The sequence below is a fragment of the Strongylocentrotus purpuratus genome, unplaced genomic scaffold (genome assembly GCF_000002235.5).
Source record: "Strongylocentrotus purpuratus isolate Spur 01 unplaced genomic scaffold, Spur_5.0 spur5_scaffold_4, whole genome shotgun sequence".
Lineage (NCBI taxonomy): Eukaryota > Metazoa > Echinodermata > Echinoidea > Camarodonta > Strongylocentrotidae > Strongylocentrotus > Strongylocentrotus purpuratus.
The window spans coordinates 20,082,907-20,096,363 of record NW_022145610.1 but is presented as its reverse complement, the minus strand read 5'-3'; the positions used below and the strand labels follow the sequence as shown (position 1 = coordinate 20,096,363).

At 38.2% G+C, this 13,457-nt stretch overlaps 1 protein-coding gene across 1 annotated transcript in view; it reads right to left on the bottom strand.

Moving 5' to 3' along the window:
* Positions 1–369: 369 nt before the first annotated feature.
* Positions 370–13,457, bottom strand: part of LOC594544 (sodium-dependent alanine transporter 1) — a 28,755-nt gene continuing 15,667 nt past the window's right edge. The window contains exons 4-13 of the mRNA XM_793980.5: positions 13,191–13,390; positions 11,509–11,666; positions 10,173–10,305; positions 9,678–9,812; positions 8,661–8,764; positions 7,969–8,093; positions 5,819–6,063; positions 4,933–5,148; positions 4,126–4,290; positions 370–2,829 (exon numbers count right to left, since the gene is read on the bottom strand). Coding sequence (XP_799073.3) covers positions 2,641–2,829; positions 4,126–4,290; positions 4,933–5,148; positions 5,819–6,063; positions 7,969–8,093; positions 8,661–8,764; positions 9,678–9,812; positions 10,173–10,305; positions 11,509–11,666; positions 13,191–13,390 — 1,670 coding nt within the window. The 3' untranslated portion in view covers positions 370–2,640. The remainder of the gene's footprint in view (positions 2,830–4,125; positions 4,291–4,932; positions 5,149–5,818; positions 6,064–7,968; positions 8,094–8,660; positions 8,765–9,677; positions 9,813–10,172; positions 10,306–11,508; positions 11,667–13,190; positions 13,391–13,457) is intronic.

Sequence of the window (13,457 nt, the reverse complement as noted above, 5' to 3'; positions counted from 1 at the left end):
GAGAGAAGAGAGAGAAAGAGCGATGGGGAGAGAGATACAAGATGATTTATTTTGATTTGCGCTGTACAAGAAATGAATATCATTATTATACAAATGCGAGTAGTATTATTATTATCTAGTTTGCTTCCAGTAGATAACTATTCACTTTCGTTCTTTCAATACCTCCCGGCAAACTCCTATAACATTTTCACTATGATTGCAATTTGGAAAGGCTGAGGATACACCCAATGACAACCATGCCACAACACGTGCAGATACGATCTACAGGAAATTTATGCAGCGCCTTCTCAACTGGAAACAAAGAGCTTCGAGATGCCATCCATGTTTTAGAGGGACAAAGACAATAAAATAAACAAAATACATATTTTATACCCAATCAACCTCATTTATTGTAAAATAGTAAAAACAAAAAAATTGACATTACATTAAGATTTAAAAATCACTTCTACACACCTTCAATCATAAAAAAAATACAACACTTAAACATTTAACTAAACTTATTCTAGATGACATTGTTTCTTGCTTAGTGAGAATTAGGTATATATAGATAGATTTTGAAGATTTACTGTGAAAACGTACAATAGTTTTGAAATTTTCGAGTGACCCATCCAAACATTTGTTTGCTTTTCTCACAAAATATTCACACACACAACATCCCGAGTACTGATCTTTGACATGACAATCTTGCATCTATTGTTACAGTAAGAAATTGCCGATTTGTATGTTTTTTTGGTGAAATTACATAAAGCGATTTATAAGTGAGATTTTTTCAAAGGACTGTATATTTTTTGTTTGGGGGATTAGGCTTATGTTTTTGTAAGTAGAAATTGCAATAGATTTTTATACAGTGTAAACAAATCGGTAAAAAAGATAAAATTCACATAGCTATATATACACAATACAATTCCTGCATACCTTAACAATTTTGCTCTTATTTTATTCTTTTAGATTCATTTATAAAAGATAGTTTGATTCTTTCGGTTCATATAATTTGGTTTTTAAAAAATCTGATAATTCTCTGCATACATTTTGTTTGAAAGACAAATTTTGAAAATATATATATATATTGTTTTAATTGCATCTTTTAAGAACTCTTGCAAACATGAATATATAAGATCAGTTAATTGTTGGTCTTTTCTCGCTTCATTCATTGTGCTTATCATAACATACAATAAACCATCCAGTGAATTGCAGGAATCATTAGCAGAAGAACAAAAACAGATAAATCGATGGAATACATCACCTGGAAGACATCACTAATTACTGCAAAACATCAAAATATACAAGATCATTCATTTTCAGGGGTACAGTGTATGTTAATAGGTTTTCACTTGCTATCTAAAAGACAATGCCACAAAACATCTGCGGTTGCAAGATCAACAAGATGAGCAAAAATAAACAATGAGACAGCTTAAAGGTATTTTAAAATCAAAATGTCTTGAATGTAGTGAAAATTACTTATATAGAACTCAAATAAACACCTTTAGAGTCATCTGACAAACGTGAACATGTGATAAAGCATGTCTATGATATTTATAATATATACAGAAACAAAAGTAAAGTAGCAAATCTCGACAAAGTGAGCTCCGATATTTTGATAAAATAAGTTGACAGCCTCTACAGGACCTACTCTTAATTAGTCTTACTATCTTGTAAGCAGTTACGATGTACTGCACGCAGTAATCCTCCCCTTACGAGAAATCGAAGAAACATTTGAAATTTGACAGATTCCACTACTCGTCCCACAAAATTAAGAATAAGTGATGTGAGAATATCTTGGTGACTTGGCACTTAGCATGCTGTCTGTACCTACTTCAATCTTACTTGCTAAAAAAGGATTAAAAACTTTGTTGGGACAAAATAAAAAAAATAAACATAAGTAACTTCTACAACTTCTATAAATTCATACACACTTTATTGGCACTGTCACTACATTACAGATAACAGAGTTGAAAATGGTTTATATTTAAGGATAAAGAATACGCAGTCTCTGACAAGAGAATTATTGGAAAGAGTTGAAGGGAAAGAGGGTAATAATGTATATAAAAGTGTCAGTCTTAAGAAACATTAATTGGTGCTAAAATAGCGATCCTCTTATGTTTTATCGAATCTTGTATGCAAATGTGCTTATATACATTGCCATCTTAATTCTACGATCAAAATGTAATTAAATGTACAACAATTAAAAAAGTTCATTAAAAATGCATCGCATAAATTATGCTTTAAAAAATGATTTCATGATAAAGGAAAGCATCGGATATGTGTTAGTGTATTATAGAATACATTTTTTAATCGGGCTTGGACTGTGCAAAGAGACCCAAGTTTTGAAATTACCTCAAATATATATATATATATTCAAAGCAAAGATCCTATTGCTTTACACTTCATAATGTGGTATTAAACCCCATGATATCACACAAGCATCCTCGGATACAGCCCTCAATAAAGACTAATACATTTCAGCAATAAGTACGCTTGTTTGACATTAGAGGCATTGAATTAATTGTAAACACAGATACAACTCTTTACTGATGAAATCAACTTCTAAGCCACAAAATGCGAAACTACGGTAGGGCAAAGATTTATATTATTGTATGTGAGGGTACTCCTAAACAGCCGAGGTAACGTTGCTTTGGGACCTTACAAAGGGTGGTCGTAGCCGTTGTTATCGGGAGCTGTGTAGGCCACGGAGGGTTCGGGTCCCGTGCCAAAATTGAGAATTCCTCCGAAACTGGTTCCGTGACTCTGATGGGCTGCAGCGGCCTCGATTCGGTGTTTCTTGAGAGCGGGTCCCCAGGTCTCACGTGGGTTAGACATGGCCCTCCAACGCTGTCAAATAAAAGATATATAAAAGGGTTTAACTAGGTACCATGGGAAGGAAGACAAAATCACCCATACTATAATACAGAGATAATACAGAGAAATTGTATTTCAATATATTATGAATGCACATTGAATGCATTAATAGTTTTTTTGCTAGGTCAGACAAATAGTCTGGCTCATCTGACCATACAACGCATTATACATGTACTTGAATTCTTATTTCAGAATGATTGAAAATACAATAACTCTGGAAAGGTCAATGTGGATACAAAATACTGTCTTGCTTTAAAGATATTATTATTATCATCGTCTAAAGTTATTCCTAAATATTTTAGTGATGCCCAATCCCATAAACTGAGTAAGAGATTTTCGTCAACAAAGTTTCCCTCAGCACAGAAGTACTCAAAGATCATGATAAATTCACTTTTTTGAAAGTCCTTGTAAACAATGTGGACCAATACATAAGCCCCCTGTTAAAATCTGCCACCGATGCCCCTTTTAACAAGGAGGAAGATATAACTGAAAATCATAAAGACTTTTGTTGTTGCTTACCAACAAATTAAAAGACCAGAAACAGTTTTTAAGATACATGTCTTGCCCCCTCAATTGAAAAATGTTTCAGTGACGCCCACACAGTACTGATTTATAGATTTAAGCCAGCAAGGTTTCCTAAAGCACAGAAGTACTCATAGATAACGTTTAATTAATTTTAGGAAGACCTTGTGGACTTCTGAAAACCTTGTCAACACTTGCAAGAACCTTCAAGCCCTTCTGGGAGTGTTTCACAAAGACTAAGATCGACTTTAGGTTGGATTTAAATATGGCAGGCCATTCATGCCACTGGTTGCTCTCACCATTGGTCGTTCAATTATGATCTTTAGATATTTGTTCCTTCAATAATGAACTATCAATAAAGCTGAATTCTGTAGATGTGTGACCGTGATTTGTATGTCCCTTGAGGGACCATTGTCAGCCAATGGTGAGAGCAAACAGTGGTATGAATGGCCCTGCCATAGTTAAGTCCAACTTACAGTCGATCTCAGGCTTTGTGAAACACTCCCCAGGACAGACAAATAAGCCCCTTCCCCCCCCCCCATTGAAGTTTTCTTTTGACGCCCCTGCAATACTTACGTCAGCCAGGTTTCCTTCAGCACGGAGGAACCCAAAGAGCATGTTAAATTAATTTTGGAAGACCATGTGGACTTCTGAAGAACTTCCAAGACCCCTCAAGCCCTTCTAGACAAACAATCAAGGCCCCCCCCCCCACATTAAGTTTTCTTTCGACGCCCCTGTATTACTTACGTCAGCAAGGTTTCCTTCAGCACGGAGGAACTCAAAGATCATAACGAAGGGGATCCAGATGATGGAGGATGTGATCATTAACCATCCGATGATACGACCCCAGGTTGGGTAAGGACCATTGTACTCAGGCTCAGACCAGTTCATCCAGTTGAAGATCAACACAAACTGGAAGAGAACACAAAACAGGAAACGGTATTATACTAAAAACAAAGGGGAATTTTCATTGAAATAAGGCGACAGGTGTTAATCTAAACAAAAACATGTCACTCATAATTTATGGAGAAAAGAAAGCGAGCAAATGTATTTTTAGTAATCATTTCGGAGGACAAACCCATTTTTTTTTTTTTTTTTTTTTTTTTTGGGGGGGGGGGGGGTAAACATTTAGATCAAGAAAAGTCTTACTGACTAAGAGAAAGATATGTATACAGAATATTATTAATCTAAGGAAAAAGCTTTACATGGTAAATTTTCAGAAAGAAAACAGTAAACGCTAAAAGAGACTTCGGTGGAAAGCGCTCAAAAAGTACCGTTTTTATTATTAATTTTACCCGTCATAATGTTCATTCACACAAAAAATGTGCACTCCACTCGCTACAATGTTGTCAACGTGAAAGCACCATGGAGGCGGCAATTAAGGTAATGGTTTTTGTCATCGTACCAGTTCCCGCCCTTTTTATATCCCGGCTAAGGAGTGACGAAAATAGATTTATGACCTGCACGCGAGGACTTAATACCGTCCACGGTTCGAACCCACGACCCTCAAATCCCAATTCCGGGTATCAAACCTCTAGATGATGATGAACTTACCAGCAACAGTCCAGGGGTAACAGCGCTCCACATAAGAGGCCACCAGTAGAACATGAAAAAGTCGACGGTGCCGTTGCCGATCATAGTACGGATGTCATTGGTGAAACGCCTGGTTCCATAGAACCAGGAGAGGCCAATGGTCTCGCAAAGGCCGAACATAATGAGGGAGAAACCAGCTCCATAAGAGTCCATCAAACTGACCCAGTATGGTCCAGCCTAATGATAAGTGAAGGGAGTAAATGAGAATAAGTATTATGCATCAATAATCACTCAGTAAGACGGGTAGAGTTTTCTCTTCATCAAAGGAAACCTAACCCCAAGAAAAGAACTAGTTATTCTGAGAGGTTTGTTGTATTCTAAACGTAAATTGTAAACGTTCACCCAAGGAGAGCACCAACTTGTTAAAGCAATGTGCGTTATATTATTATACTTCAAAATATAATATATTTGATCAACACACACACGTGGGAAAATCCATAAATTTGAATAAGTTTACTTGATACAGGACTTCGCTTAGTACACCTTACGATATCAAGAAAATGGCAATGCACATGTCGTGCTGAGAAACTGTACATTATGTAATACATCTCTCTTGTATTTTGATAAGGAATCTTGTAGATCTGAGTGCCCTTCCATTTCAAGCCGTTGCGACGGCACAATCGGATAATGTCAAGAATAAAACCAAAATGAATTAAATGTAATTAATAAGACTTAAATTTGTGAACTGATTTATTCTGAAAATGATGGCCGTATTCTACTAATTATGCTTTTGTTGACCGGGTAAAAAAAATTCCTTTGTTAAAAGCATTCTTACAAAATATACAGGGCCTGGTTTATCTGCATTAATAGAATATAGACCGAATGATTTTTTCTAAGGTCTAGTTACCTCTGTGATGCACGTGATACCGAGAAGGTACATGATGCAGCAGCCGACCAACATGACGAAGGTCTTCTTCTTGCGGAGGGTGTCGGGGAACTCGTCGACGAGGGCTGTGACCACCGTCTCCATGATGGTGAACTGGGAGTCGAGACCGAGGGTGAGCAACATGAAGAAGAAGAGGATGGCCCAGAGCGGTGATACGGGCATGAGGGAGACGGCCTCGGGGTAAGCGATGAAAGCAAGACCAAATCCTGAGGAGAGTCAAATAAGGAGAACACATTAAGATATGGAAATCTAAAATGCAGGGGCGGGCCGGCCTAGGATTCCATAAGGTGTATACCATTCCTAGGAACCTCGACAAAGTGAGCTCCGATATTTTGACAAAATAAGTTGACAGCTTCTACAGTACAGGACCTACTCTTAGTCTTACTATCTTGCAAGTAGTAACGATGTACTGCGTGCAATAACCCCCCTTTTTCCACATTTTTCAGATGGTTTTGGGGATGTACAATTTAAAATAGGGGCATGAGAGCACAACTAAAAATACATACCCAGCAGTGGACTAGTGACGCACAGGCGAACACAGTTTCCAAGCTAGGAATCATTACGACTCGACTACGTCGACGCAAGAACTAGAGTAGGCGCAAATAGTCAAATTTGACTCAACGCCAAAAATACAACAACCAACGATAACAACTTGGGAAAAGAGCCTATTTTTTGTAGACCAGATTGGATTTGAAATAAGGACACAGACCGGTTGTGCGACCCTCTATCCCCCTTTAATCCGCATGCATTTCTATACTTAAAATGATTCAATGCTTCTACAAATTAATCTGGCCTACAGAATACTTAATCGTTTCGGAACTAACCAAACTAATGGTAGTATTATCGATTTGTTATAAAACAATACATGAATGTCTTTATGTAGGCAAAAAATTAAAAAAAAACTGCTCCTCTTAAAGGCCCATTGTACTACTTGTAGCTACTTCCTCCCTCTATATAGAAAACAATGCCTAATCGGTGACCATTGGTCCCCCATGATCCTCTTTTTCTTATGTTAATTGAGAGCTGAGTTGATGAGTGTCCAGTGATCTTGTAGGGTGGTCTAATCCCTCCTATACACTAGTACAGATGGCCTTTAAGTCCCATATATTGGAGGGATTTGTTTATGATAAATGCCTCACAGAGCATTTAGTTTTGGAGGCAGGGTACTCTGTTTCTAAGGTCAGTGGATACACGAAATAGTCAATTCTTGAGCAGAGTTGTGCTACCCTTGTCACAATGGAGTGACTTTTACGCGGTAGTTGAGGTCCAAGATGGGTAGGCATAATGGACATAGTAATATTTTGAAAAACGGGGTCTTTGTTCCTTCCTCGAGTTCCTCTACCATTAAAAAGTGCCGAGAAGCAATTATCAAAATCAGATTCAATAATGCTAAAGTGTATAAAGATGAGCCCCGCCTTAAAAAGAGCTGCGAAGGGTGCAATGAATTGGCCAAGTTCTCAAATCAATTTCAAAGTTATATTTGACTGTATCTGAGAATTTTAATTTCAATATTTATGGTGTGATGATCAGATTTTGGATTTTCCTCCCATCTTTTAAAGCCCCTCTGCACTAGTTTGGCCATGAGGGATTAAACCTCCCTGCACTGGTCACTGACAGGTGGTTATCTGACTTATCTCATCAAATCAGTTCTCAATTAACATAAGAAAAAGAGGACCATGGGGGACCAATGGTCACCGATTAGGCATTAATTGCTATATAGAGGGCGCAAGTAGCTATAAGTAGTACAGAGGGGCTTTAATGTGGCGAGTAAAAACAATGGTTTTATGATGACCATATAGCGAGCTTTCAATTTGAATGGCACCTATTCCTTAAAGTTGCAAAGCACTTCACAATATGTTGAACAAGAATCTGGGATACTAAAAGATCACTTATGAAAGTTCAGTAGAGCCACTAAATGAACATGCAAATCCATATTTCCTACCGAAATTCATCTCAGGATCTCAGGGCATGGTTTCACAAAACGGTCATAAATACAAGTTACCCGACATCCCATTGAAACATGTATACGGTTTTATGCACTCATTTATGGGTTGTTGGCGAACGTGTACTTCTGACGGTCTCGTGAAACATGCCCCGGGGTTATTAATTACCTGAGTCGATGACGTCAGCGACTTCTTTGCCCTGAGCTTGGGCCATAAAACCCACGATAGAGAAGATCACAAAACCAGCGAAGACACTAGTCAAGCAGTTCAGGGTTGCTACAAGCACAGCATCACTGAAAGATAGATACATACAAACACATTTCATTTAATGATGATGATTTTAATGATGATAATGTTGATTACGGTCCAGGGAAGCCTCATCAGCTTCAATAATGTTCTCTATGTGAATTTTTTTTTTGTCATCAGAGGTTCTGGGGTGAAATCTTTAAAGTTGGAAAAAGTATTAAGCTCGATGTGAATTCATGTATCGTCCAAAGAGAAATACATCATTTTTAAGGGGAACGGAGAAAGGTTTTGAGGGGTTCGTAGAATACATGTTCCGGTGACGATTACTCCGTAGACAATTTTGTACACTAGCCGGATTCTACTTCTACTTCAACCCTCCATCAAGCAATAACCTAACTATTATCCTAAACTAAGACCAAACGGTAACTCTAAACCTGACATTATGGCCCGAATTCACAAAGGAGGTTTGTCGACAAACATAGGTGTATGTGCGTCACATGACGCGTTTTGACGCGTTTCAGACCAAGGTTTGTCTGAACCTTGGTCTGAAACGCATCGAAACGCGTCATAATATGACGGAACAAATGTTGGGGTACCTTTGAGGGGGTACTTACAAGTAGCAGTTGTTGTGGAACTTGTTGTAGGATGAGAGGGTGATGAGACCTCCCCAGGCGGCACTGAGGGAGAAGAAGATCTGCACAGCGGCATCAAGCCATACCTACAGGAACAAATGCCAATAGACAAAGCATTATTAGATAATGATCACAATTATGGCTCGTATTCTTCTAAGCAGACCTAAACTTCAGTTTAATGTATGCAGTGTTCTTATCTGACGAGTTTGTTCATTTAGGACATACTCGTAAGCTACTCATGATGAACTTTAATTCCACAAGCCTTATTATATTTATGTCATATTTGTAATGTGTGTTATGAAAGAAAGATAAATAAAACTTGAACTTGAACTTGCTTCTTTTCAAATGTGGGTTTAACAAAGGAAGTACATATAAGTCCGTCGTCTAAGCTTTACTTTCTTAAACGTGATCTTACGCCCAGGGCGTGTTGCAACTGAATAAGTATAATGTGAACCCATGTGTCAATATATATAGCGTCTTCTGGCAAAGGAGGGTGTGATCGAATGCCATTTTGTGTGAGCAACGTGAGCTGAGTCACGAATTTAATATGGTTTGATGATTTTTTTTTTGATTTTTTTTTTTACCCGACTACAGAGAAAGCATGTGTATGTTTGTAAGTAAGCGACCAGGGGACCCACGGTTTTAGGTACTCCCCAAGAGACTTGGGAACGAGTATTAATGCCTTACATAAGGGCACAAGCAGGATGACTTGTTTCGAACCCGGAACCTTCCGGGTTAGAGACCACTGCTGTACCACTAAGCTTCTGATTTGATTTATATTCTAATTTCGTAGAAGTCAAGATGCATTTCTTAAACACGCGACCTGGCTTGCCGACAGGAAGACGAATTAAGTACAAAATAATGTAGACCGTGATCTGTGTCTTCTATGAACTTTTAAAATATTACCGTAATGCCATTCGTATGCTTATGAGTTATAATCAGCATAGGAAACAAAGATTAATTGATACTATTTTTAAGATAAAGGGGGATGGGGCATACCTGAGGGTTGCTGAGTGTAGTAAAGTCAGGAACGATGAAGAACAAAATACCATCATAGGACCCCGGTAAAGTAACTCCACGAACCAACAGGATGACCAGGACAACGTAAGGGAAGGTAGCTGTGAAGTACACCACCTGAAAAAAAAGGAGCGAATAAACTTCTGTTGATAATTCGTTAATGGAATACATCATCATCGTCGTCTTATCATCAAGCATCGTTTCGGTCCGTTTTTCCTACGCTGTAAACTTGGACGTTTCGTTTCTCTATTGTCTCTTCTCCAAGCCTGATCAACTCTTTAGGATCTCTCTCTCTCTAAAAAAAAAAGGGAATTTTCACTCTATTTTCACTATCTTGGGAGTGACGTCAGGGATCACTTGTTAGGAGTGAATATCGATTGATTTTCGAGTGCTCTCTAAGAAGGAAAGAGTGAATGTTCACTCTATTTTTACTACATGTTCACTCTCCAGAGGAGGTGGTTCGAACATTGATCATACCTTTCCAGATGACTTAATTCCCTTGACGAGGCAGAAATAGACGATGATCCAGGCGAGGAGGAGACAGAGAGCAAGCTGCCAGCTCACTGTTCCAGTGTCATTCATGGACTGAGATTGACGAAGCACATTCTCCCTAAAAGTCACATCAAAAGAAGAGAAATCCTTATTATTGTGTACAATGAACAAACAATAAACGTGGGTAAGGGTAACAATAAACGTGGGTAGGGGTACAGTTATCTAAACCCTCGGTCACAAATGCCATTACGAACTGCTACGAACGCAGTACGAACGATTTTCAGACCATGGAAATTCCGGAAGACCATGGAAAAACTGGGAGATTCGTACGAACCAGAACACATCGTTCGTACGAACCTTTGTGACCGTAGCTTAAATTCTTAATTTTCATCTTGGAAACTAAAAATTTATTGCAGAGTGTAGTAGAAAGAGTGCCTGGATCAGGTTATCTAGCAGATGTAAATTAAATCCTGATTACGTTGATTGGTGTTTCTTTTACACTAGTTGAGCAGTAAGTGTTCCGACACATGCAGTCCACCATAGGTTTGGACCAATGAGTGGTTACAAGGTGATCCCCCCCCCCCCCTTGCAAAGTAAGGTAACTTGCCTGTCTGGGATCATGCATGATCCAAGTACAATACATACATGCAAATTGGTTATTTAGGACATGGCCCTGTCTTACAAAGAGTTATGATTGATCTAAATCAATCGCAAATCCTCCAATCAATTGCAAGTTTGCAGTCTCCTATCACGTATGCATATAGTTGCGATTAATTGCGTCGCAAATAAGTTACGATTGATATCAACTCTTTGTAAGACGGGTTCCTGGAAATACAGAAAAGATTACTGATTAATCGAGATAACAAACCATTATTTTGAAGGGGGTATTTGAAACGAGAAGCCCTTTGCAAAGGTCGACGCTACCTCCGAATGTTACATTTGATTACAACTATATATTTGATTAATGCCCAATTATTTGTCTCTCCTCCAACCAATTAACTAATGATTGTCGGCCCGATGCATACATGATACGTCATTCCGATTGCGTCATTACATACATTTAACAAGCCTGTGAAAGCAGTACTTAGTACATATTCCGTTGTTTCAAAACATTGGTTGCACTGTTCATTGTCCTTTCACTCTGACCACGCAGTGAGGTGAAAAGCGGCGTCAGTCTTTGACGTAGTCTTACGTCAGACGAATGACGCAGTGTTACGTCAGGCGAATGACGCAGTATTACATCAAGCTATTGACGCAATCTTACGTCAGGCGAATGACGCCTCCTGTGCAACGGCCGGGCATCACAGATTGTGCTACTTACTCCCAATACTCTTCACTGGGTCGGGTTCGATCTGCCAAGAGAGGATCGGTGTATCCAGAGATATCATACATGGGACCAGATCCTGAGATACCGTAATCCGTTTTCTCACTAGAAGACAGATCGCTGATATTGGCGCATGAGCCGTTGCTGATGATGATCTGAAGGTAAAGGTGAGAAGAGAAATATATTTACATGTTTTTAATCATTTTATGTTTCCATGGAACTTCATGGTAGAAAAATGTTAAAATACCGTATCTCCAAGACGACCCAGCCTAACTCTATATACCCCAACACAAATTTGACCTCCTGAAACAAAAAAAATATACTGCACAGTCACTCCAAGTTTCCCAAGATTGACCCAGACAATCACTCTTCAGCAAAATTAGAAATTAAAGTTAATACTAACCCCTCTGGGAGAGGGTTGGGTGAGTATTTTACAGGTAATTATTCTCTGGGACAGCTGTAGGTATGTTACGGAAAGGTAAATTTTTGGTCAATTTGGAGCAAAGCTAAATATTTCATAAATTTGATGAATGGTTGACTTGACTTGTTAAACTTTTACAACTGTCAAGAAAATACCTCATAACTTATCAGTTTATACAGTGCGTATTGAAAGAAAGTGTACCCAGCTTTGGTAGCTTCTAATTAAAATATTATAACCTATGTGACCTTGAATTATATATCATGGTAAATGGTATCTAATAGCCTGTCTAATAATATCGTATCCATCATTGTGCTGCCATGGATGACTGAGCAGCATGCTTTTCAAAAGTATTGACAAAATCCTCTTGTATACCAAGTTTGGGCTTGAGCAATGAATGTGGGTTACACGCCATTATATTTGTGGTATCTCATTCCAAAAATGATTGTTCACGTTTAATATTAGGCAGTCGAAAAGAAAAGGTGTTAATATCACTCAAACTCGAGGAAATTTTTATCGCAAGCAATTTTTCCTTTTCTTTCTCTCTCTGTTATGATTACAATCTTGACTTTATTCGAATCCCTTGTTTAGGGTAACCCTTCATTTTGAGTGATACAAAATGGATTAAGTGTATTTGGGATGTTATGTTTTTATAATGAAAGTCTACTGTCACTTTAAAAAATACCCATATGTGTTCTTTCTTGCATTTACGAGATAAACTCGCTATTCGAGATAATTAAATTATGCTCAATACACGAGTTAACTGGTGCAGTGGACAATGAGCGGAGAGATATCATGAGTCAAGAAGAACGGAGGCTTTTCGAAATAATTAAAAGTTATCCTTCTGATTGAAACACGGTTCTGTGAAACCCTAGATACATTGCATCATTTTAAACAATAAAGCATTGAAGCACGAAGCGAAAATTAACTTTTAAAAGGATTTTAGACCACAGAAGCACATGCCTTGGATGCATATGGCCTGACCCACATTCGTTAATCAGCCCAAACTTGGTACAAAGCTATTTCGACAACACTTTTCAAGGACCCTGGTGCTCGGTCACCTGTGAGAAAAATATTGAATATGATATCATTGGACAGGAAATAAGTTACTCTTCATTATGAAATAGATTTTAAAGTCATACTCATTATGAATTCTTAATTAGGAGCTACCAAAATGGGTACACTTTCATCAATATGCCCTTTTTGAAAATTAATCCTATGAAATTTCATTTCGTAACGCATAGAATTGACCATAACTAACCATGTCAGATAATGTAGTATTTTCTCCGACACAGGCCTCGTAAAGGCTACTACAGTAGATCGTATTCCACGACCTGTCACAGTGGGTCCAAGGGAGATCGCTCGTGAAGGAGGCGAACAAGTAGTAGATAGTGTACATGATGATAACATTGTAGTAGATACCCACGTAGGCGGAGGCGATCACCATGCCATATCCAACACCTGTAGTAAAGACCAAAGCGAGGAAGAGAGAGAGAGAGAGAGGGAGATATATATATATATATATATA